The sequence below is a fragment of the Heteronotia binoei genome, chromosome 19 (genome assembly GCF_032191835.1).
Source record: "Heteronotia binoei isolate CCM8104 ecotype False Entrance Well chromosome 19, APGP_CSIRO_Hbin_v1, whole genome shotgun sequence".
NCBI lineage: Eukaryota > Metazoa > Chordata > Lepidosauria > Squamata > Gekkonidae > Heteronotia > Heteronotia binoei.
In genome coordinates this window covers 21,638,405-21,664,750 of record NC_083241.1, presented here as the reverse complement: position 1 = coordinate 21,664,750, position 26,346 = coordinate 21,638,405, and the positions used below count along the sequence as shown (strand labels likewise).

Sequence of the window (26,346 nt, the reverse complement as noted above, 5' to 3'; positions counted from 1 at the left end):
TGGTGGGTTTTGGGGTCCCCCCTTGGGCTGGCGTTTTCTTGGCCTCAGTCTTTGTGCCCGACCGAGCCTCATGTCCCCCCTTTCCCCGTTGCTGCTGTTGCCATTGCAGGGCTATGCGCTTCATGTTTGTTTCAACTTCTCCGGACACTTGCATCCACCCTACCAGTGTGGTGGGGCGGGCCTGGTGGAAAGCCCGATCCAGGAGGCTAGCGTTGAGGCCTCGTTGGTGTCAGAACTTGTATCTTTGCTGCTGGTCCTCTGTAATGTGACCAATGCTGTATGGTAGTTTTATTGTGGCTTGGAGCTGGATTGTTACTGAACCAAACTGACTCCATGTTGTAACCTCTGCTTAACCTAGAGTGCCTGAATAGTAATTAACCTTGCCCCACTGGTATCCAAAATATTTTGGGCTGTAGAATGAGTTATGTCTTGTCTCTGCACATTCTCACACTGAGACCCTTTGAAGCCGAACAGCCTGGCCTTCGGAGTAGGGAGGCATCCTCTCTACTGATAGTGATGGTGAGAAGACAGCTGCGCCCTACAATGTGAATTGTGGCTTTGTGAGATGTTTGCTTTACGTGTATAAAATCAAGCTGATGCTGGCTCTCGCCATTACTGTTATCTTGCCTTTTCCAGCACCTAGTTCTCTTCAATAAAATCCTAGCTTTGTAACTAAGTATGGGATCCGTTTGAAGTTCTTGAGTTCTGACATTATAACAGTAATCCCATTGTTCGTGGCTTATCTGTACTGGAGGCTTGGCTCGATGGCGGCAAAAGTACCAGACGACGGAGAGCCCACCACCCCATCGGAGGACCCGCCGCTCGACCCAAACGTGACGGGGGTCCGACGCAAAATTAAGGTTCCAGCGCCCTTCTCGGTCAACGCCGCCTTCCCGGCCCCGCGAACCTGGAGCCCGCGGAAGTCCACGGCAGCAATCGACGCCGCGGAGCAGCGGTATCGAAGCATGTTGGGCGAAGGAGGGGCAGGAGACGACGACGAGGGCCAGGCAGAGGCCGCGGAGCCCCGAGGGGGGGAAGACCCGATCCGGACCCTCCGCAACGAATTATTCGATTGGGTGCGGGAAATCCACGGCGATGTGCACCGTTCCCGCGTGACGATGGCCGAGGAGATGCAGCAGAACCTGGGCGCTATCCACGACCAGCTCCGCACTTTGCAAACCGCGGTCCTGGGGATACCGTATGGAGTGTTGCCACTGGGGCAACCGCCTGTCGCCCCGCCGGCCCCCGCCCCGCAGGCTCCAGCTGCCCCGGCGCCGCCGGCCCCAGCGGCCCCGGCACCTCCGGCTCCGCCGGCCCCAGCGGCCCCGGCACCTCCGGCTCCGCCGGCCCCAGCGGCCCCGGCACCTCCGGCTCCGCCGGCTCCAGCCGCCCCGGCACCGCCGGCGCCGCCCGCACCAGGGGCCCCGGCCGCCCCGGCGCCGCCTGCACTACCCGGTCCGATCCCGCCGGCCCTACCGGGCCCAGCACCGCCGCCTGGGGCGCCGCGAGCGCCAGGAGGGGCCGAGGGACGGGGAAGAGAGCTGAAGATTACGTTCGATGGGAATCCGGAGGACGTGGAATACTTTACTATTCAGTGCGACACATTCTTCACCCACTGGGGTGCCGACTACCCTACCGAGGCCAGTCGGGTGTACCACATCGCGTCTCGACTGAGAGGGGCGGCCCGCAAATGGTACGTGGGGCTTTTCATGGGAAGAAAGCCCGAATTAGCTACCGTGGCAGGGTTCCTGCACGCGATGCTCCGCCAGTATGGAGATCCCTTGCGGGAGGAGAAGGCGGTCGCTGCCCTCCAACGCATCGAACAGGGCAACCGCTCCACCCGCGAGTACGCCACCGAATTCCTGGGGTACTGTGCGGCAGCGAGGGGATGGAACGAGGTCATGAAATACACCGCGTTCATCAACGGGTTGAATCCGAGCATCCTCGACCGCTGTTACAGTCAGGGAAGGCCCGACACGCTGGTCGGCTGGATCCAACTGGCCGGGGAAGTGGAGACCAACCTCCAACACGTGGGGATGAGGAGACAGCAACTAGCGAGGAAGGGAGCCAAACACACCCCAACTAAATCTGAAGGGAAGAAGGCTCCGACGACCTCCACCCCGTCTCCCGCCCGCAAGTGCTTCCAATGCGGGGACCCAAATCATCTTGCTGCTAACTGCCCTGGGAAAGCAGGATCCACACCACCCACGGCGCGGCCAACCACCCCGGGCCCAAAGAAGAAGAAGAGCAGCCGATCGAAGGAGCCCAGTCGGGGCTCCGTCGCCACTTCCTTGGCGACTGACGAGGATTTTACCACCAGCCTGGCGGCAGTCGAAGAATCGACCGAGGAGTCGGACGATACCGAGTCGGCGGGAAACGACAGCGACCTGCTTTAATGGGTGCCGCAAAGCAGGTCCAGCAACAGCCGGCACTCCTCACGGTGAGAGCAACTGGGGGTTTACTTTTTATGGCCGTCACCCTCCTTAACCCGAACCTAAAGAGATTCATGCACGCCCGAGCGCTAATCGACTCAGGGTGTAACAGGGACTTGATCACCCCCCGCCTAGTTGAGGCGCTGGGATTAGCCACTTCGCCCCTGCCACAACCGATGCAGTTCCAGCAAATGGACGGGGGGCCCATGAGAGGGGAACCATGTACTTTAGAAACTCAGGCGGTCCCGGTAGGGACTGAGGAGCATTGGGGAATTGAGACTTTTGTAATCGCCCCCTCCTGCTCTTTCGACGTGGTAGTAGGCTCAGCTTGGCTCGCCCGCCACCAACCCGACATAAGGTGGGAGGAACAGCTCGTCCGGTTCCCGGATTGGAGGTGCGAGCATCACCACTGGCGCCCCGAGTGGGGGCCGCACGCTCCCCCCCAAAACATGCGGGCGTGCCTCACACTCGAGGAAGTCGCCTCCATCCCCAAGGAGTACCGAGACTTAAAGCTGGCATTTAGCGAGAAGGAAGCGGATGAGCTACCGCCCCACCGCCCTACAGACTGTGCCATTGAGCTAATCCCAGGGCAGCAGCTTCCCAAAGCGAAACTGTACTCCATGGGTTGGGCGGAAAAAGCTGAACTCCGAAAGTTTTTGGACAAAAATCTAAAGCGTGGCTTTATTCGACCCGCCACAGCTCCCCATGCCGCCCCTGTCCTGTTCCGAAAGAAGAAGGACGGGTCTCTTAGGCTTTGCACAGATTTTCGTGCGATAAACGGGATTTCCATGTCCAACGCCTACCCGATCCCGTTGATAAAGGACTTATTAAACACTGTAGCAAAGGGGAAAGTATTTACCAAACTCGACCTCCGAGACGCATACTTCCGCGTCCGCATCAAAGAGGGGGACGAGTGGAAGACAGCCTTCAACACCCCACTGGGACAGTTTGATTACCTTGTCATGCCGTTTGGGCTACAGGGAGCCCCGGGTGTCTTTATGAACTTTATTAATGAAGTGCTGCGGGACTTCCTGTTCAAGGGGGTGGTGGTGTACCTTGATGACATCATTATCTATTCACAAGATCTAAAGTCTCATGTGCCTTTGGTCAGAAAAGTGTTAAGCACCCTTTGTAAACACAAACTGTATGCCAAATTGTCAAAATGTGAATTCCACAAGACCGAACTGGATTACTTGGGCTTCCGGGTGTCGGGGGAGGGATTGTCCATGGACCCCGCAAAGGTCCAAGCGGTGTTAGACTGGGAACCCCCTCGAACCCGCAAGCAGTTACAAAGTTTTATCGGGTTCGCTAATTTTTACCGCGACTTCATAAAGGGGTTCGCCACGGTCATGCTCCCTCTTACAGAACTCCTCAAAACTAAAGGGAAAGGTGACGAGGCTAAAAAACCCGGCGCACGCCTAACGTGGACGCCTGACTGTCAAAAAGCTTTCACTGAGCTAAAACGCCTCTTCACCTCCGAACCTGTGCTGGCTCATCCTGATGAACTTAAGCCCTTTGTGGTCCAATGCGACGCCTCCGACGCCGCTGTAGGAGCCATATTAATGCAGAGGGGAGAAAATGGGGCGCTCCGACCCTGTGCCTATATTTCCAGGAAATTTTCCAATGAACAAAGAAACTGGTCGGTCTGGGACAAAGAGGCATTTGCAGTCATGTTTGCCTTAAAAACCTGGCGCTCCTGGCTTGAAGGAGCGAGAGTCCCCTTCGAAATCTGGACCGATCACAAAAACCTGGAAGCCCTCACTGGGCGTCGCAAAATGACTGCAAAACAGATCCGGTGGGCAGGCTTCTTTGCTAAGTTTGATTTTGTGTTGAAACACATCCCGGGCTCAAAGAACTTTTTAGCGGACGCCCTTTCCCGCCTGCCCCAACACGACAGTCTCAGGGAAGAAGTGGTGGACTCACTAATTTCCCCCTCAGCCATCGCGGGGGGGGTCACCACCCGCTCCGGTAAACAGACCAATCCACCGGACTTAGAATTACTTTCTCGATTCCTCTCAGAGTACAAACATGAAACTGACCGCCCCCCCCCACTTGGTCAAGGCCGAGAACGGGCTCTGGCTACATAATGAAAAAATCTATGTGCCCGATCCCCTCAGGAAGGAGGTTTTAGACCGCTGCCACTCCAGTCGCTTGGCCGGCCACTTTGGCTATGTCAAAACACTCAACTTGCTCACCCGCCAATTTTGGTGGCCGAAAATGAAAAAAGATGTTTCAGAATTTGTACTCTCATGCCCCACTTGCCTCATGGCAAAACGGAGGGGGGGCAAACCTCCGGGCCACCTGGTTCCCCTCCCTACAGCCACCAGACCTTGGTCGGTAGTCTCCATGGATTTCATTGTAGAGCTCCCGCCCTCACAGGGCAAGACAGTCATCTTGGTCGTAGTCGACACCTTTTCAAAGCAGGCTCACTTCATTCCTTGCAAACAATTACCTACAGCCAAAAAACTTGCCCAGCTCTTTTTTACTCACATCGTACGCCTACACTCATTCCCAGACAAGGTCATTAGTGACCGCGGAACGCAGTTCGTTGCCAACTTCTGGCGGGAGTTCTGCAAACTAGCTGGCATTGAGCAAGGACTGAGCTCTGCCTACCACCCCCAGTCGGACGGACAGACGGAGAGGGTTAATGGCCTTCTAGAACAATACCTCCGCTGTTTCATTAATTTCCAACAGTCCAACTGGGTAGATCTCCTCCCCTTTGCAGAATACGGCTACAACAATAGCCTCCATAGCTCAACCAAAACCTCCCCTTTTCAAATCATCAATGGCTACGAGGGTAAACCGTTCCCTACGCTCGCCCTCCCAGCCGGCCCATCCCAGCCAACATCATGCCAACAATGGTGGGAGGGACTTCGTGAAGGCTGGAAGGGAATTCAGGAAAACCTGGAGGAAGCGAAAAAAGCCTACAAAAAACAGTTTGACAAAAAACACTCCCCGGAGTGGGATCTGAAGGTGGGGGATACAGTTTTCCTGTCGACAAAGAACCTTCCCCTTCCCCAGTCCTGCCGCAAACTTGCACTGAAGTTCCTAGGACCTTTCAAAATCAAAAGGGTGATAAATAAAGTAACGGTAGAACTCGAACTACCCAAATCGCTGAGTAAGATCCATCCTGTTTTTCATTGCAGCTTGCTTCGGAAAGACCCTGGTGCTACGTCCTTCCATCCCAGGGCCCCACCGCCCCCTCCGACGACTGTGAGGGGTCAGAGTCACCATGAAGTCCAGGAGATACTGGACTCCAGAGTCAAACGGGGGAAACTGTATTATTTGATCAGGTGGAAACACTTCCCCCCGAGCTGTGACGAGTGGGTCGAGTCTCAGAATGTAGTAGCACCGCAACTGCTGAAAAAGTTTCACCTACTGTACCCGCACAAGCCCAAGGCCGGCCCCGCGGGAGGGGGCGCTTAGGGGGGGCAGTATGTCAGAACTTGTATCTTTGCTGCTGGTCCTCTGTAATGTGACCAATGCTGTATGGTAGTTTTATTGTGGCTTGGAGCTGGATTGTTACTGAACCAAACTGACTCCATGTTGTAACCTCTGCTTAACCTAGAGTGCCTGAATAGTAATTAACCTTGCCCCACTGGTATCCAAAATATTTTGGGCTGTAGAATGAGTTATGTCTTGTCTCTGCACATTCTCACACTGAGACCCTTTGAAGCCGAACAGCCTGGCCTTCGGAGTAGGGAGGCATCCTCTCTACTGATAGTGATGGTGAGAAGACAGCTGCGCCCTACAATGTGAATTGTGGCTTTGTGAGATGTTTGCTTTACGTGTATAAAATCAAGCTGATGCTGGCTCTCGCCATTACTGTTATCTTGCCTTTTCCAGCACCTAGTTCTCTTCAATAAAATCCTAGCTTTGTAACTAAGTATGGGATCCGTTTGAAGTTCTTGAGTTCTGACAGTTGGTACGCCTCGATCTTCATAATCTCACTCCAGCCTCGGACCTTTGTGCAGTGAGCCCTGAAATCCGCCGTGTACTCCCTTACCGACTTCGACCCTTGTTGCATGTTGCCCAGTGTGGTAAGGGCCCGAGTCTCCTGGAGGGGGTCTTCGTACTGGAGCAGCATGGCTTGTAGGAAGCCCTCGACGCTGGCTAGCTTGGGGCCACGGCTCTCGTACAGGCTCACGTACCATCTCCTAGCCGCCCCCTTCAGCTTCGAGCCCAGATAGTCTACCCAGCTGGGCTCATCAGGGAAAGTGTTCCCCCAATAGTGCATGTAGCTGTTGGCTCGAATGGTGAAGTATTCCACCTCTTTTGGCTCGCCATCGAAGATGACATCCCAGGGCCCGGGGGGTGGTGGCACCAGCGGTCTCAGAACTGCTGGGCCCGCCGGCTGGTCCAGAGGCGCTGGTGGCACATCCGGCGTGCCTGGTCCCTTCAGCGGTGGGGCCGGCGGTGCAGGTGTCGTCGGCTGCCCTCGCCTGAAGTCATGGAGCAGCAGCTGGTCGATTTGCCTCTGCACCTCCCAAGCCATGAGAGCGGTGTTGGCATGGATCTTGTCCCTGAGGTCTTTGGCCATAGCTCTCATTTCCTTCCTCATCTTTTCCATGATGTCTGCTTCTTTCAAGGGGCTTCCATTCTCCGCCTCTGAGTCTGTCCCTCGGTTGTGCTCACCGTCCTACCCGACCCGGTCTCGTTCGTCATCATCCCGGCCCAGGTTGCCCTCGCCCCTTGAGTTCCCGCTCTTCCCGCCTTGGGTTGGCCGGGTGAGGAGGGTCTCATGGCACGCCGGGGCCTCGTCCATCAGGGTGGTGGAGGTTCGTGGTTGCCACTTCTGGGGGGTGATGAACAGCATCTGGACATGTAGCGGGGATCCAAGCCCTCTGGGTCTCTGGGCCCCGGTGATGTGCCAGGGGGGAGTCTTCAGTTTACCCAGAGGTTCAGCAGGTTCTCTGTTATCCAGAACTTTTTCAGCCATCCGGCTTAAAAGTGGCTGGTTCAGATAAGCCTTAACGGGATCAGTCCCAAAATGTCAGGCAATAAGGTTTCAAATCAACCAGACCTTGAGTTGATACAAAGTTAGGCTTTATTTGATACTCCATATGCACAGGATCGAAGAAATTGGGACTGATACCATGTAACAGTGCAACGCATACTTAAGAGAACTACATCAAAGGTTTCTAAACAAAAGCCACAATTCTAAACATTGCTGAGCAGAGGTGCGAAGGTTCACACGGTCCTTCTCTGTTATCTTATTCCTACGGTTTGTCTTCCTGGGATGGCCAAAAGGCTCGTCCCTGGAGGCTCTTTATCTTCAAAGGGGAATTCTTGCTTTTGTTAGTATTAGGGAGAGAGAGGTTCACATCAAGCACTGGCAACAATCTACAACATTCTACTTTGATATGCAAGGTCTTTCTCATGGTTAGTAACAGCAGTTCAATATGGCAGCTATTAAGCTAAGCATTTTATTTCAGGAAAGGCTAGATTGCCTGACAGTTCTAGGCTTGCAAAACTGCAAAGAAAATATGCAATGGATTTTCCATTAAGGTCTCTGCACCCATTCTGCATTTTCTTTACAACTTCATGCTGCAACGCTGGAGCTTGTTTCACTTTCCAGCATTTATATGGTAAGCTGAAGCTGTTGCTTGTTGGAGTAGTATCCATGCAAAGAAAGGGTTGATGCTTTGAGCCAGCTTGTTTCTGTTGAATGGACTTTAGAACTGGTGCCTAGTGCGTACTCTAAACTGGGACCCAGAGCCAATGGGAGATACTACACTGATGAGCCATTGCCAATTTCATAGACCCTGGTGCGGGGGAGCTTGCAATGCCTAGCCATTTCATATTTTCCTAGTCTCAGAGCATTTTATATTTTTAGTTTATGCTGTAATCCTTGTGCTTTTTCTTGATGTTTTATTTTTAAAATTTCATTGCCGAATCCCACTGTTCCTGCACCTTTCCATTGTAAACTAAATATTTCAAGAATTTTAAGCATGTTTGTTATTTTAAGTAAAAATAATGTATTTGATTGTGTTTATTTGTATCCTTTATAAATATCTCCACTACCTGGAATTACATTTTATGGCACATGTGGCCTGTTCCGACCCACGAAACAGATGAATTTGAATAAGCGATGAAGATGTCATGGTTTTGTTTGACAAGGAAGACCTTTCTGGAGTGACAATCAGGTTCATCTGGGAAAATCCCCTTTCACACTCACTGGAAGAGATATTTATTTCTCTATTTGAGACCCAGTTTGGTGTAGTGGTTAAATGTGCGGGCTCTTATCTGGGAGAACCGGGTTTGATTCCCCACTCCTCCACTTGCTGGAATGGCCTTGGGCCAACCATAGCTCTGGCAGAGGCTGTCCTTGAAAGGGCAACTGCTGTGAGAGACCTCTCAGCCCCACCCACCTCACAGGGTGTCTGTTGAAAATAAAGGAGATTGTAAGCTGCTCTGAGACTCTGAATGGAGGGCAGGATATAAATGTTCTCTGAAGGCTCAAATGGCGTCTCTTTCAGTCAGCTGAAATTTCGCTGAAGTGTGTATTTCTTCTACCCCATAGAGAATGTTGTCCCTTGAGTTAGTTGGCCAGTTTTTTGAATCCAGAACTCTTCTACACCCTTGACAGTTCTGTACCTTCTTTTGAAAGCAGTCTTTTCTGAACAGAAATTTTAAGCTGATCATAGGATGCAACTGGGGAGATTGGTGGGTCATCTATTTCAGGCCTGCAAATGGACCAGAAGTTTTCATTAACTTCAGAGACTGAAGTGGAACTCCCTGAGTCATTTGTTGCATTTTGAAGTTCCAAATCTGAATTATTGGGAGTTGAAATTCCACCTGGATTGATGGATAAATCCCTTGATGTTGATGAACAATCTTCAGTTGCTTTATGTTTCATTGTAGCCTCAGTAAAATAGTCCAAAATCCTTTTTATGGTTCTCAGTTGTCACATGGTTGACACCAGGACTTTTTTTGTAGCAGGAACTCTTTTGCATATTAGTCCACACAGCCCTGATGTAGCCAATCCTCCTGGAGCTTACAGTAGGCCCCATACTAAGAGCCCTGTAAGCTCTTGGAGGATTGGCTACATCAGGGGTGTGTGGCCTAATATGCAAAGGAGTTCCTGCTACAAAAAAAGCCCTGGTTAACACACACACACAGGTGACCATTCCCCCTGCATTTGCAGTGCTCCTTTATTTGAAAAAGCCTGCCACCATTGCTGTAGAGTGGCTCTTACCTCTTACAGTTACAGAGCAGCTTTTACTAGGAGGGAGCAGCAGAGGCTGTGGGAAGTCAGAAGTTAAAAATGGTGGCAGCGGCCTGGTTGGGGCACAGTGGGGGAAGCTGGCCAAGGAGCACACAAGGAGTGTCCTGACAAGGCCACGTGGGCCTTGGTGCAGGATAGGAGCCAGCTGGGGGGCACAGCCAAGTAGTTTCAGTTTGGGCCTGCCAGGGCTGTGATCAAAGCCACACTTGCCTGGGAGTCAGCATGTGGTGTGGCTGCCAGGGAACACTGCTGCCAGGGGAGAAAAGCCTTCGTCGGGTTGGCTGCAGTTGATTTTCTCTCTTCCTCCCAAACCCACCATAGACTCCTCCTGGGTTTGTGGCCTGTGCCTCACCCTTGGTGAGGGCAACAAGTCCCTTGTGCTGTCTGGCTGATTCCTCGCTCGCCTGCAGCTGCTACCAGGCATCCCCTTGTTTAGATCTTCTTTTTAAAATAATTTTAATATTTTTTTGATGGAACAAGTGAAAGCATGCTGCTCCATGCCCCTCATAAGGACTCCCCACATCTCCATATTTTTAGGGAGATTTCTAAAAAATTGGTTATCTATGGTACTTTACAAATTTGGTATATTTAGATTCCATAATATATTATAAAGAGTGCATGGGTTTACCTATTGGTTTCTATTTCCACCCATTCTGGGGATTGTGTTGGAGCTGCTAATTTGATCCAAATTGATAGATTGGCAGCTTCGTAGTATGTTTTTAAATTTGGATAGTCAGTTCCTCCCCTTTCTAGTAAGGGTCCAGAAATTTATCAGAAGGAAACTGATAGCCTGACTGGAGAGACTGACTGCTCCTGTGGGGTGTGTGATCTGAAATAACTGAAAAGGTGACTTCCGGGGAGGAAAATGGCGAGCTGAGTTGTCTCTCGTAACGGGAGCAAGCTGAAGGTCTTGTTCGGGGTAGTGGAGGGCAAACCAAAGCCCACTGCCTACCTTTCTCAGTGAGAGAAAGGTCCAAGACTTGCACTAAAAACTTTGGAAGAGATTTACCTTGGCTGAAAAGGAGCTTTGGAGAAGGGTCCTTTGAGGCTTTGAGGAATCTCAGAAGTTTGCAAAATTATCGTCTGCAAGATCTCTCAGAGCCATTGATTTGGCATAAGCTCGTCACGATCCTAACCTTCTGGGACATTTTTAAACAACTAAAGTCTTGGAAGACCAGTGGAACTTGGATAAACAGAGGAAAAAAGGTACAGAAACTCTTCTTTCACTCCGGAGCTATTTACAGACTAAAGAGACGTTTTAAAGGTGGAAATAAGGGGAAAATATAAAACTTGCAAGTAGAAGAAGGGAAGGGTGAAGTTTGGACTATTTTGACATAAAAGACAGTGTTAAAAACTGCTAAAAATTGAAGAGAAATCATTGTTGTGTCTACTTACGATTTGTGGAATGTAAACAACCATACTGCGCAGGAATATACTGGAACAGTCCTCTAACTCTACTGAGCAAGACAGGAAGTGCGTCAAGCAATCTATAAGGTTGAAGGTGACAGAGACAGGAAACAGTAAAGAAAAAAGCCTACTCTACATCATAGAGAAACATCGGCAGCCATTGCTGGGAGGTCCAATTTAAAACATCGTTTTAAAAAGATTTGGGACTTTAAAAAGTGACAGAAACGACAGGGAAAAGGGTAAGAAGATAAGAACTATTGACTACATTATTGGTGGGCTCCTGGGGTGATTTTAAAAGGGGAAAAAAAATCTTTAAAAGGAGAAAAAATCGCGGCCGCCATTTTGGATTTTTTAAAGACTTTTTTGTTAAATATCTTTGCTTTGGGGGCTCAGAAACCAGCGAAATTGGGCTTGCTGGAAAGGGCAAGCCCTGCTCTATTGAACCTGACTGTCAGATTTTAAATTGGTGAGGTCAAAAATTTCGTCATTTTTTAAAGGGGAAAAATTCTTCAAAAATTTATATCTGGGCCTGGGAAGCTCAGAAGAAAACAGAACAAAGTTTAATTGAGAGAGAAAATTTAGACCTTCTGAACTTGGTAGTCAAACTTGCAAATTGTGCGACGGAAATTTTTGGTATTTTAATTGCATCCCCCTTGCTCTTTGCTTAAATGTCAGAGCCCAGGCAGCCCCGAACAAGAGCCCTTTCATTAGAAAAAATGCAAGACCAAATGGAGGCTATGGAAGCCAGGATTATGAAAGGAGTTAAGAAAATGATGGAAGAGTTGAAGGAAGAACTTACTACAGTGATTAAAAAAGAAGTGGATGACCTCAAAAACCAAATTGGGAAAATAGACAAGAAAGTACAGGAGGTGGAGGAGAAAGTTAAAATACATGATACCACCTTGCTGAAAGTACAAGAAAAAGTGACGATTCACGACTGCAAATTAATGGAAAATCAGCTACGTTTGAGAGGAGTACCTGAGGAAGAGAATGATGATTTGAAAGGATATATAACAAACATAATCGCAGAATTCTTAGAAGAAGACCCTGATAAGACTAAAAGCATGTATGATCACATGTATAGAGTCAACTCGTTATATGCCAAAAAAAATAACTTACCAAGAGATGTGGTTGTAAGATTCATGACAAAGGAAATGGTGGGAAGGATTATGAAGAGAAACTTTGAACAATCATTGATAGTAAGAGGTAGCAGAGTGAGAATTATGAAGGAGCTACCGAAAGAAGTGATAAATGACAGGAGAACATATAAAAAGTTGACAGAAAAATTGAAAGACAATGGCACAAGGTATAGATGGATAATCCCCGAGGGTGTGAGCTTTGAACTTCAGGGGAAGAGAGTCACGATCACAAATGCCCGAGAACTGAGGAGATTTTTTGAAGAAAATAAAGAATTTGCACCATGATGGATTACAAACTATTGTCTTGGAATGTTAATGGACTAAATTCACCACAAAAAAGAAGGGCAACTTTTCATTGGATTAAAAAGCAAAATTGTAATATAATTTGTTTGCAAGAAGTCCACATTAAACAAAAGGATTATAAATTTTTATGGAACAAACAATTGGGAAGGGAATTTTTTTCGTTAGCTGACCAGAAAAAAAGGGGAGTAGTTTTTTATATTAAACAAGACCTGGAGCCAAAATTGGTATTTAAAGATAAGGATGGAAGATTTGTAGCAGTGGAAATAACATCAAATGGGAAAAAAACGCTGTTATTGGGACTATATGCACCTAATGGTGCAAAAGATGTTTTTTTTAAAGACATTACACAACAACTAGATGAGTTGACCTACGATCAAATACTCTTAATGGGAGATTTTAATGGAACAGTTGAGAACTCATTGGATAGATCCGGAGGGAAAAAAAATAGTGGAAAAGAAGGAAAATTGCCAAAGTCTTTTTTTGAATTAGTAAAACAGGAAAATTTGGAGGACATATGGAGAAAGTTTAACCCTGAAGTGCGGGACTATACTTTTTTTTCTGCAAGACATAAGACATTTTCTAGAATTGACATGCTATGGGGAACCAGAGATTTAGGCCTCATAACAAGAAAGATAGAGATTTTGCCTAAAATTGGCACTGACCATAACCCAATAATGTGGATTACAAAACTGTCCAAAAGATTGAGAAGATGGAGATTGAATGAAGACTTGCTACAGAACAAAGAAACAGTGACTTTCCTAGGAAAAGAAACTAAAGAATTTTTCCAAGTGAATGATAAAGAAGATATCGATTTTCAGACGGTCTGGGATGCTTATAAAGCAGTAATGAGAGGGTTGCTGATTACTTTGAACAATAAAGATAAAAGGGAAAAAGAAAAACAACTACTGGATATTCAAAATGAAATAAAGAAAAAAGAAGGAGAGCTGAGGAAAAGACCAGGGAAAAAGAAAATTCTAAGGGAAATTTCAATATTGCAAACTCAACTAAGACATTTATTAAACAAAGAAGTAGAATGGAATTTGAAAAGGCTCCAGCAAAAATCGTTTGAAGGAGCAAATAAGACAGGGAAATACTTGGCGTGGCAGTTGAAAAAAAAGAGGGAAAATAAAATAATTAATAGAATTGTGATAGATGAAAGAGACGTAGTTACTCAAGAGGGAATAAAAAGAGAATTTTTTAAGTATTATGCCAAGCTGTTTAAAGGTGCTGAAGTAAAGAGAAAAAAGATAGATGAATATCTACAGAAAATAAAAATTGAGCCATTAACTGAGAATATGAGAAAAATTTTGAATGACCCAATTGAAAAAATAGAAATTGAGGCAGCAATCAACGTGATGAAAAATGATAAAGCTCCCGGGCCAGACGGTTATACAGCCAAGTATTTTAAAATGTTTAAAGATGAATTAATACCAAAATTACAGAAGCTGATGAATGCAATAAGAGTCAAAGGGAAGGTACCAAATACATGGAAAGAAGCTGTTATTTCTTTGATACCTAAAGAAGAAAGAGATGTTACAAATGTGAAAAATTACAGACCAATTTCACTTTTGAACAATGATTATAAAATATTTACAAGAATTCTGGCAGAACGTCTTAAGCAATATTTGATAAATTTTATAAAAGAGGACCAAGCCGGTTTTCTTCCCAAAAGACAAATAAGAGACAATATTAGAACTGTTGTAAATATTGTAGAATATTATGAAAGACATCCAGAAAAGGAAGTAGCGCTATTCTTTGCGGATGCAGAAAAAGCATTTGACAATTTAAATTGGGACTTTATGTTTGCAGTGATGGAAAAAATGGAGCTTGGAGAAAGTTTTATAAGAATGATAAAGGCAATATATTCTGAACAAAGTGCAAGGCTGTGCGTCAACGCAGATCTTACAGATGAAATGAAAATTAGTAAAGGTACCAGACAAGGCTGCCCGCTTTCGCCATTGCTGTTTATAATGACTCTTGAAATTTTACTAATGCAGATTCAAGAAGAAAAAGATTTAGAAGGACTACAAATAAAAGGATTTACCTATAAATACAGAGCATTTGCAGATGATATAATGTTTATAAATGAAAATCCTTTACAAGTTACACCTTTGTTGTTAATGAGAATACAAGAGTTTGGGGAGTTGGCGGGACTTTATATAAACAAAGAAAAATCAAAAATCTTATGTAAGAATATGCAGAAAAATAGACAACAAGAACTACAAAGACTAACGGGTTGTGAAGTTACCTCTAAGGTAAAATACCTAGGGGTAGAGATAACAATGAAAAATATTGATTTGTTTAAGAACAATTATGAAAAGCTATGGCGTAAAATAGAAGAAGATATGCTAAAGTGGAACAAGCTCAATTTGTCACTGTTGGGTAGAATAGCTGCAGTAAAAATGAATATTTTACCAAGGATTATGTATCTGTTTCAAACCATCCCCATTGTGAAAGATGCTAAGCAATTTGATAAATGGCGAAGAAAAATTTCGGAATTCGTGTGGGCCGGGAGGAAACCTAGAATTAAAATGAAAGTCCTGATAGATGCGAAAGAGAGAGGTGGATTCCAATTACCAGATTTGAAACTGTATCATGAAGCAATTTGTTTAGTATGGTTAAAAGAATGGATAACGTTATTAAATAAAAAACTTCTAATGTTAGAAGGCCATGGAAAAAAATTCGGCTGGCATGCATATTTGTACTATGGAAAAAAGAAGATGGACGGTCTTTTCTCTCACCATTATATAAGGAGTAGCTTATTAAATGTGTGGATAAAGTACAAGAAATATGGTGATGAGAGGAGACCTTTATGGATAGTGCCGGCTGAAGTGATAAAGTTAACGGCCAAAACAGTCAAGGAAAAACAACTATCATACAACCAGTTACTAAAAATACAAAGCGGGAAAATAGAATTGAAAACTGCAGAAGAACTAAACTATAAATATGACTGGTTTCAAATGCAACAAATAAAAAGTTTGATGGAGAATGATATCAAAGCTGAAGGAATAAGGAAAGAACAAACAGAAATGGAAAGAGTTCTGCTTGGAGATAATGAGAAATTAATTTCAAAAGTGTACAAATTACTTTTACAATGGGCTACAGAAGATGAAGTAGTGAAATCTCAAATGATAAAATGGGCAATTAATGTAAATAAAGAAATAAAGATGGAATCTTGGGAATATCTGTGGAAAAATTCCATGAAACTCGCAACATGTCATAGTATTAAAGAGAACTGTTTTAAGATGATGTATAGATGGTATATGACTCCAAAAAAATTAGCAAAGATGAACAATAAGATGCCAGATAGGTGCTGGAAATGTAAAAAGCATGAAGGTTCTTTCTACCATATGTGGTGGACTTGTGAAAGAGCTAAAATGTTTTGGCAAATGATTCAACAAGAGATATCTAAGATCCTGGGATATGAATTCAATAAAGAGGCAGAGACTTTTCTGCTGGGATTACAAATGGAAAAATTTCCAAAAGAAGATAGAACATTAATATGGTACTTGCTCTCAGCTGCTAGGACATTGTATGCGCAGTTGTGGAAGCAAGAAAAAATACCAGAAAAATGGGACTGGATTATGAAAGTTATGTCATGGAGTGAAATGGACAAATTAACAAGAAAATTAAGAGACTGTGATTTAGAACTTTTTAACCAAGAGTGGAAGAAATTCAGAAGATATGTAGAGAAAGAGTGGAAAATAAAAGGACATTGGACAATTTTTGAGGATTAAGATTTTTAAGATAACAATATAACTCTTGAAGGGGGTTCTTCTTCCCTATGTTTCTTTTTTGTTTCGTTTTTTTTCTTGATAGTTAAGGGTACCTTTAATATCTGTTTTTTTTAAAGAAAATAACACTGGCGGGGGTCAAGTAATTGGGGGAGGGGTGGGAGAAAGTAAGATGTGGGGTAGAATGATGGTCTTTTTCTTAATATATATTAAGCTTTTTATAAGTTGTAGTTATAGTTCTACTACCATATGTTACTAATAAAATTGTTTATTCATCTGAAATAACTGAAAAGGTTGCTTTATTCTTGAGTATGGTAATCAAGGATTGATTGTCCAATGTATATGACTGTTTATTTTGTTATTTCTGTATCTCTTTTTGCCTTATTTATAATCTGATATATGCCAATAAAGGCTTGTGTTTGTTTGTTTGTTAAAAGTGTGTGTGTGTGAGAGAGAGAGAGAGAGAGAGAGAGAGAGGTGCTAGTTGCTGCTGCTCACCTCTTCCCTCTGTCCCTTTTTCTGAGATTGGTGGAGACCCAGGGTTCTGGACAGTGCAGAGGAAGGTGAGGGGAACTCATCAGCGACAGAGGGCATGGCATGCACATACCTAAATCTGGCTTAGTCTCTCCCCAAGGAACAGTTTGTACTGAACTTTATCACTTGTAGTACATTTCGATTCCTTTGAGCCACTGGCAGAAAACAAGGGCTGGCAGGAAGTACCAGTTTCATAAATCATGCCAGCTGCTGCTCACACGGTTTCAAACTTTTCTGTGACTGTTAAAACAGCTAGAAGTTTTTTTTTTAAGTGAGATTCTTAGAAAGTTGAATTCTGATGTCAGTGTCACATGGTGTGACTTTTCTGTGCTTCCAAGGGACTGTGGCCTGTACACAACCCTGCTTATACACAGGCCATGTGCTTCCTGGATTCAGTGGTATTTTGCTATTATAAAATATTACTGTTCTACCCGCCAGTGGGAGGTTAGTGGATGCACTGAATCATTTTAATCTCCTGTAGAGCCAGCCAGCTCCTTGCCCAATTTTTTTCTCCAGAGCTGTTGTGGTGCCAACTGGCTTCAGCTGCAAGATGGCACATGGCCTCTTGAAGGAAAAAAAAGACCTTGAACTGCTGCAGTCTCCCCCTCCCCCTTCCTTGGATGGAGTTTCTAATGCTGGAGCCACATAATGGAGCAAACTGCTGGCACGAGCCAGTGGAACAAACCCTTTGGTGAGTCAAGCCAGAGCAGGCCAGGCACTGATATCGTTGCCTTTTTCACAAATGGGACCCACCCACAATGTACCACTTTGTTCTGCTCTCTGGGAGTTAAAATTTGATCTTTGCTGTACAGCAGGGTTGTCACAAGCAATAGGCAAATGGTTGTGTACATTTGACACAGTCCTTGTTGGTGCCTGCTGCATCTTGGATTTTTAAAAATGTGATATCTGAATGGAGCACAGAAGGGGGGGCAGTAGTGGTGCAGATTGCAAAGGACATAATAAACTAGAGTTTGGCTGCTTGGGGCTTTTGGGCTCACAATACCTTATGTGACAAGCAATGCAGTGCTATGCAGTTGACATCCTTCTTAGCTAATTAACTTCAGTGGATTTAGAGGGATGTAACTCTTCTTAGGACTGCACTGGTCTTGGTCCAAAATAGCCACATTAGCACAGCTTAAAAGTAATTCCACTTCCTTCCCCAGGCATCTTCCAGCTCTGAGTTTATCTCAGGCAGGACTGCAGGAATTCTGGGCTCAGCATAGCTCATAAGTAGGGATGGGTGTGAACCAAACCACAAAGCAAAAATCATCACAGATTTTGCCCTGTTTGGGAATAGCAGTTCATGACAAGTCTGCTGTCATGAGCTTCCACAAACTTTTAGTACAGTTAGTGTGATTTATGGATAGAGCAGAAAGCAGGGACTCTGAGTCCCTTTAAACTCCTGCTTTTTGTTCTCTACAGAAACCACAAAAACAGCTGCATAGCGGGGTGGTGCTCCCTGCTATTCAGCTGTTCTGGGGTGTCTTTTGCAGTTTAAAGAGACTACAGAAGACTGTGTGAAATAGCTGCATAGCAGGGAGCGCCTCCCAACATGCAGCTGTTTCAGGCTGTCTTCTGTAGTCCCTTTAAAATTTAAATGGATGTACAAGATAGCTTGAAAAACAGCTGAGCAGCAGGGAGGTGCTCCTTGCTGCTCAGCTGTTTTTCAGGCTTTCTGTAAACCCCATTGAAAGGCACTGTGGTCCGTTTCAACAGGGTTTGCAGGGACACCAACCACAAACTGGTTCAGTTTGTGAATGAGCCTCTTGGTTTGGTTTATGGTTCTGTTTGTGGTTTAGGAACAAACCATGAACTGAACCACATTTTCCAGGTTTATGCCCATCCCTACTCATAGGCTTCAGTTAGGTGACTTTTAAGGTCTGTACCTTTTTAACAAGAAAGCTGTATCTTTTGGCCTCTCATACATTAACTCTGGACTCTTAGTTACTACTGAGAGTGAGTAGGGTTTTTTTTGTTTAAAAGATTTGCAGTGTTCCAGTATTCAAAATGTCAACAAAGTCAATTTTTAAAAGTTGCGTAATGATGTGAGACCAAAAATATGAAATCAGGCTGGTTTCACAAATATGAACTACAGGCTCCTGTGGCCTTGCTTTGACTTGGGTCTTGAAGGGAAGGGAGAGAGGGAGTTTAACTCTTCAACCTCTCCTTGGTTTTGCTAATTGAAACTGGGCTGCCTGCTTTTTAGCATTAAAAAAAAACATGCTGTAAAAGGACATCTTTGTTTTCCTTTTAAAATGGTCATAACAGATCAGGAAGCCTAGTTTTCTTTAGCCAAGCTTGGTGTAGGTTGAAAGGTTAAATGCCCATAAGTCTTGGACTACTGAGTTTGAAGTGAGTAGTCGAGAAATACATTTTGAAGACACCTAGTTGAAGGAAATATGCCAGATTTTGTAGCCTTCTAAGTCTGATACTATACACCAGCACAACTTGGAGAAACATCGACTGTGGGGTGACATGATAGAGGTTTACAAGATAATGCATGGGATGGAGAAAGTAGAGAAAGAAGTACTTTTCTCCCTTTCTCACAATACAAGAACTCGTGGGCATTCGATGAAATTGCTGAGCAGTCAGGTTAAAATGGATAAAAGGAAGTACTTCTTCACCCAGAGGGTGATTACCATGTGGAATTCACTGCCACCGGAGGTGGTGGCGGCTACAAGCATAGCCAGCTTCAAGAGGGGGTTAGATAAAAATATGGAACAGAGGTCCATCAGTGGCTATTAGCCACAGTGTGTGTGTGTGTATTTTTTTGGCCACTGTGTGACACAGAGTGTTGGATTGGATGGGCCATTGGCCTGATCCAACATGGCTTCTCTTATGTTCTTATGTTAACTGCTGCATGTTTTTAAGAAGATGCAGATGAATTCCTTGTTTAATTTAAACTAAAGATCATCTAGCAACAATTAAGTGCCTTTAGGGCTGAAGCTCTAAAGTCTGATGTGGCCCTTTTCAGAACTAGCCAGTAGACCCATCCAGTTTCTGAATGTAGGAAAACAGAAGAAATTAATGATACTCTTTTGTATGCATACTTCTTTAAGAAACCAGACTGTAGGTTTAAACCAGACTTGTAGGTTTAAATATTCAAGGAATGTTTTGTTATTTGTAATTTCCCCCCTTTCTCTGGAAATCATATAACCTTCTTTGTAATAGTTGTGATTCTAACTTCCAGATAACAGATGACATAATTCTGTTCCAAGTGGGCAGCCGTGTTGGTCTGAAGCAGCTGAACAAAGCAGGAGTCAAGTAGCACCTTTAAGACCAACCAATTTTTATTTAGTTCTGAATTTGATTTTTTTTTTTAGTATGTTTCTGTTCTGTAAGAGTTTTGCTATACAGAAACACTTTCCTGGGAATAAGCCCCAATAAATATAGAGAAACTTTCTTCTGAGTAGACCTGGTTAGGATTGTTTTCTAAATGTTTTATAAGCAGGGCTTTTCTTGTAGTAGGAACTCCTTTGCATATTTGGCCACACACCCCTAATGTAGCCAATCCTCCAAGAGCTTACAGGGCTCAGTACAGGGCCTATTGTAAGCTCCAGGAGGATTGGCTGCATCAGGAGGTGTAGCCTAATATGCAAAGGAGTTCCTGCTACAAAAAAGCCCTGTTTATAAGGCTCACCTTGTGTGTTCTCATGAGGTTTGCACCTTTGAACATTTAACAGGAGAAAACATCAGCAAGAATGCAGTAGTGTCACACCAAGGGACACAACCCCTGTTTTAGCCATGGCCTCTTAGGTCTCTGTGCTCTGCTCAACAGAAGAGACCAGCAAAGTCTAACATGCACCATGTTAGCAGGTCATGGACTAGGGTAGGCTTGGGCAGTTCCATTCCAGTAAAGCATTGTATTGCCCAACTAACAAGACAGCCTCTGTTGGCATATATAAGATAGAGGGTTGGCCAGGTTACATATTAAAACAATACATAATCCATACAAAATAAAATTAGGATTACAAGATAAAAACAGGATAGCAACATAGCAAAACCTGATACATAGTACTGCTTATCAGGACGAGTAACCATAGCGCTGTAAAAAAAACTTTGCTACTAATTCTGTTATTTCCGGATTAGAATTATCAAGCAAGAAAAGCACCTTAAAATCATCAGAGGTCTCTAAAATTTGGGGTATGGGGTATAAAAGATCCCCACTGCTATGAGATGTTTGCATAGGCCTACTACAGAGCTTATAAAAGCAACATATAATATTTTCCTTATTTGTTTTCACTGCTTTCAATGGGAAAAGTATTCAGATGTTTTCTGTTCTGACACTGTGTGTCCCATGGAGAGGACTGGAGGGCCAGAAGTCTGGCAGGGGATCTATGCCTTCAGCAGACTGGATGGAAGCTGGTTGAAGCAGGCGGAGCAGCCAATGGAAGGCAGTTAGTTCCATTTTGCTGGCTCATAAGAGAAAGGGACTAGGCATAAGGAGTTCAGCACCCCGGACAGATCACAAAGAGCAGAAAACTTGTTCCAACGAAGGCAGTGAGCCAGCGGCCCTTTCCTCCTCCTGGGTGTGGCTACCCTTCCCCAGGTTCCACCCTGTTGTCACAGAGTGACAGGTTGTTACATCCAAACTGCATAATAGACTGTCCTTGGGTTGTTACATCTGTGCTTGCAAGTTTTGTGCTGGGAACACAATTTCCAGGAGTGCCCAATTTGGACTGTGGGGGAGTAGCTTCAGCTTTTCCCCAACACTGTTTACCTGACCCAAAATGACCCCAGGACTGATATTTGCCCCATTGTCAGCTCCACATGCTCTGATGGAGTCACAAGGTTTCCCAAACAGGGCAAATGGTGCTCTCTAGTGCCAATTTGTGACGCAGAGGGGGAACTTGGGTTTGCCATTGTGGTAGAACTACAAGTGGCATTAGTACTGTGGTTTTTAGCCAGCCTATAAAAAATAGATGGGGGTCCTCCCAAAACATTGGTAAATAAAATGTTGAGCTGATCACAGTCTTGGCTGTCTGATGGTGGTGGTGGTGAAGGAGGAAGAGGAGGAGAAGAGTTGGATTTATATCCCATCCTTCACTTGGAGTATTAGAGCAGTTTACAGTCTCCTTCTCTTCCTCTCCCCATAACAGATCCCCTGTGAGGTATGTGGGGCTGAGAGCTCTTTTGAGAACTGCTCTTGGGAGAACAGCTCTGAGAGAACAGTGACTGACTCAGGGTTACCCAGATGGCTGCATGTGGAGGAGTGGGGAATCAAACCTGGTTCTCCAGATTAGAGTCTGCCATTCCTAATCACTACACCAAACTTGCTCTCCAAACTGATGAGTTTCCCTGTGTTGTACAAGATCTGACCTTTTCTGTTGAGATGCTTTAGCTCTTCTCCTCAGTTCCCTCCTTACAATCAACTGCTGGATCATGTTATGTTTTCAGTGCCAGCTAAAACCTTTAATTTATTTAGTGCATTAGCCCACAGGCTATAATAATAACTACAGTAAACAGTAAAATCATCACAATACATACAACCAATAAAATATGTATATCATTTTAATAAATATGAGTTTTTAGACAGCACATAACAACAGCAATATCAGCATTTAACTGCCCCCCTCTAAATGTCTGATTTTGAGTTTTACTTCCATGGATTGGAGTTTTCAAGCTCAAATATTTAATTTTTGCTAATTTCAGAGTTATTTTGTTTCTTGAATTGTTTTGTTGATTTTTATTGTGGCAGTAGTCCTTATTATAAGTTTGTCTGTTGTTTTTATTAAAGGCTGGACACTGTCCCAGGAACTACTACATTGAGAGCACAGTGTATGACTATTTTAAATGAATGAATAATGTGGTTGTCACATTCCCACTTTACATTTTTAAGAGGTACTTAAGTAAAGTATGTGAAGTGGGCCTTTGATTGGGACTGTGTTGGAGTCTCTGAGAATTGACAGTTCAAAGTAATTCATAGTCCCTGGTATCATATTTTGTCAGTCATTTCTTCATGTGAATATTTAGTAGGCAAATTAGGTGTTTTGTATCAGCTTATTTCAGATATGTGATCAGTGTTGTTGGTAACCGTGTGTTGAATTAAATACTGCAGAGCAGTGCAGAACTGATGTTGTCAGCAAATCAGATTTTTCTCTGATTCTCCGCTAAAAATCCATGTGGCGATTACAAATGAAGCCTACCTTAATATGTATGTTGTTTTAGTGAAATGAACAAGAATAGTTTTATCATGAAATTGATTTCATCTGGATTTGTAAGAGTATAGCAGTTAAGTTCAGTAGAGTCACAGCAAATAAGAAGGTCCCTGCAATAATATTAATGATATTTCAATCATAAAATGAATTTGCAGTTACCAGTTAAAGCATTTTCCTGGGTTATTAACCAATGCCGTTCACCTGCCTTTGTTTAAAATAAAAATATATGTGTACCTTAAGATGTTTTTATGGATATCTTGGCGAAATGAACTATTCCTAATATAATGCCCAAAGAGATTTCTTTCAATCTTTCTTAATCCTTGTGTTTTATATTTCCACTCCTCTATATACTGTTACATACTAATGCTATGATGTGCAGAATATGGAAGTGTTTAAGATAATCCTTTAGGGTCCTATTCATAGAGAAAAAACGTTATTTGGGCCATTTCCGCATAATTTTTTGTATTTTTCTGTGCCAAAAAGTCAGTTGTGCTTTTGCCAATATGACTTTCTTCCATTTGAATTTTAAAAAGATTTATTAATCCTCATTTGTTCCATAAATTTTTACCCCCCACTTATGATTGTTGTGGTGGCTTTTCAGATTGGAGAGTGTTCATTCCAGTAACTGCATGCTAACAGTTAATCAGTGCTGTCTTATTGTATAATGGCTTTCTGTCTTTTCTTAGATTCAGGATGCATCTATTATCCCAAAGCTGACATAGAGTACTATGTTATTTTGTCCTGTGTGTTATTTTACCTGCTATATTCCTTACTCTAGCTTACAAACATAAATTAGAATCCTGCTGGGTCAAACTAGTGGTCCATCTAGTCCAACATCCTGTATCACACAGTTGCCATCCAGTTGTATTGGAGGGCTATTAAACAGGGCATAGAGGCTAATGCTGTCTCCTGGTTTTGCCTCTCAGCACAGGTATCCAGATGCTGACTGCCTCTGAATACGGAAGTTCCCTTTAGTCACCATGGCTAGTAGCCATTAATGGATCTCTTCTTTTTGAGTCTATATAATGCCCTTTAAAGCCATCTATGCTTGTTGCCATCCCCTTTGGCAGTAAACGTTAATGACTTAATTATTTGTGTAAAAAAGTATTTTATTTTGTCTTGTTTGAATCCATTGCACATCATTTTAATTGGGTGCCCTCCAACTTCTAGTCCTATGGATTACAACATTTTCTGTATTTACTTGCTCTACCCCATGCTTATTTTTAAAAAAACCTTTACTATGTCGGACCTTATCTTTTGCTATAAAGCTCCTGGAACTCTGACACAGAGAACTATATCTCCTGGCCTAGATTCCACATTTGATTCCTGTTCTCTTTTTATGAAGTTATTACCTTTCTTGAAAGAATCCCTGAGGATGTAGAATCCCCCTTCTTCATCTCTGGGCAGTCTCTCTTTTTGTGGCTTTCATGATGGGTGTGTACTATGATGGGGTGATGGTGAAGAGTGAAGCCGTTTCTCCCCTCCCCTTGTCTTTGATCCATGATAAACATACAAGTAGTTTCCTAGATGAAAGAGCACTCAATTAAACAACATCCCTCCCCTTTTCTCTTTTTAGGACTGTCCTTCGGAAGCTGGAGACTTCCGGGCCCAGCAGTGTTCTGCCTACAATGACGTCAAGTATCAAGGGCACTTTTATGAATGGGTTCCTGTCTACGGTGATTCCAGCTCTCCATGTGCCTTGAAATGCCAAGCCTTGGGAAAACCCCTGGTGGTGGAGCTTGCCCCCAAAGTCCTGGATGGCACTCGCTGTAATGCCAAATCCTTGGATATGTGCATCAGTGGAATATGTCAGGTAAGGCTGAAATCTTTTCCTCCTGCAGCTCCAGCTTAAATCAAACCCTATTTCTTAGCATGGCTGCTTTTTAATGACAGTAAAGACATCAGGAAGACCAGCCAAACAACTTTGGCATCAGATCACAACACTGGTCTGTCTAGCTCAGTATTGTCTACCTGGGATGGCAGGAATTCTTCAGGGTCTCAGGCAGTGGCACCTGCCAGCACCTGTTACCTGCAGTCCTTTAATTTAGAGCTGCCAAGGTGGATCCTGGGACCTTGATACATGCCACAGGTGGATTCGGGCACCAGATTTTGTTTTTGCTCTCCCACCAGTAGGAAATCAAGAGAGCACTTGACAGGGATCCAGATACATTTGTTTATTCATGGTATTTATCTTCTGCTTTTCTCTGATCACTGGGATAGGTCTGATTCCCTAATGCATCTGAACATAGATCCAGGCGGGTAGGTGTGTTGGTCAGAAATAACAGAATAAAGTTTAGAGTCCAGGGGCACCCTTAAGACTAACAAAGTTTTATTCAATGTATAAGGTTTTGTGTGCACACATGCACTTCTCCAGATACCATGAAATGGGAGAAAAGAATTTAGACTTATAGACAGGGTTGGAGAAAAAATATAAATCAGCACATAACATGATGTAGACATTCTTGAGACAGAGCAGGGACAACAAGCCAAGTGCAGGCCCACGCAGAGGTCCAGAGAGGCCTGGTTTTTTAAAACCCCTTGTCAGAGCAATTTTTTAAAATGATGGCACTTGAAAAAGGTAAAAGAAGAAGAAGAAGATATTGGATTTATATCCCGCCCTCCACTCCGAATCTCAGAGCAGCTCACAATCTCCTTTACTTTCCTCCCCCACAACAGACACCCTGTGAGGTGGGTGGGGCTGAGAGGGCGCTCACAGCAGCTGCCCTTCAAGGACAACCTCTGCCAGAGCTATGGCTGACCCAAGGTCATTCCAGCAGCTGCAAGTGGAGGAGTGGGGAATCAAACCCAGTTCTCCCAGATAAGAGTCCGCACACTTAACCACTACACCAAACTGGCTCTGATGTAGAACTTCTCCAATGCTTCAAGTTAGCCAGTGTCTGAATTCTGGCTGTTGTGGAGCTTGAGTGCCTAGTTAAATGTCCCCCTTGGCAAAGCCAGAAGTGAGGTCATGGCACACACGATGCTGGCTTGCTATAGTGGCAGGCTACTTTTACTTGTGTTAATCTCATAGCAAATTGATATAAATATTTTTAAAAGATTTAAGCATGTACATGGGTAAGTAAACGACAGTGTTATTGCCCCTGCACATATTTCTAGTTCTTGTTTTGTGCTTGTGCCTGAAATATGGTGGCTTGCTAGCAAGGACCTCCTGACACCTGCGGGGCCCTGGCTTCTTCTTCCATCCCTGACTTCTGCTGACTCCATCAGCTGTGTTTTGTTCTCATGCAGTCGTCATTTCCCTGTGCAAATGTTCAGATATTTCAACTGGTTCTTCGCAGTGCCTGTGGAGTGAAGATTTATGAAACATTTTTCAGTTTTGAATGTCATAATCTGTTTGTGGTGGATCTGGGTAGCACTTAGACTGGTTGAAAAATGTTGCAAGGGAGTGTG

At 44.3% G+C, this 26,346-nt stretch overlaps 1 protein-coding gene across 1 annotated transcript in view; it reads left to right on the top strand.

The window, feature by feature from the left end:
• Positions 1–26,346, top strand: part of ADAMTSL3 (ADAMTS like 3) — a 378,645-nt gene that overhangs the window by 189,171 nt on the left and 163,128 nt on the right. The window contains exon 5 of the mRNA XM_060259735.1: positions 24,512–24,748. Coding sequence (XP_060115718.1) covers positions 24,512–24,748 — 237 coding nt within the window. The remainder of the gene's footprint in view (positions 1–24,511; positions 24,749–26,346) is intronic.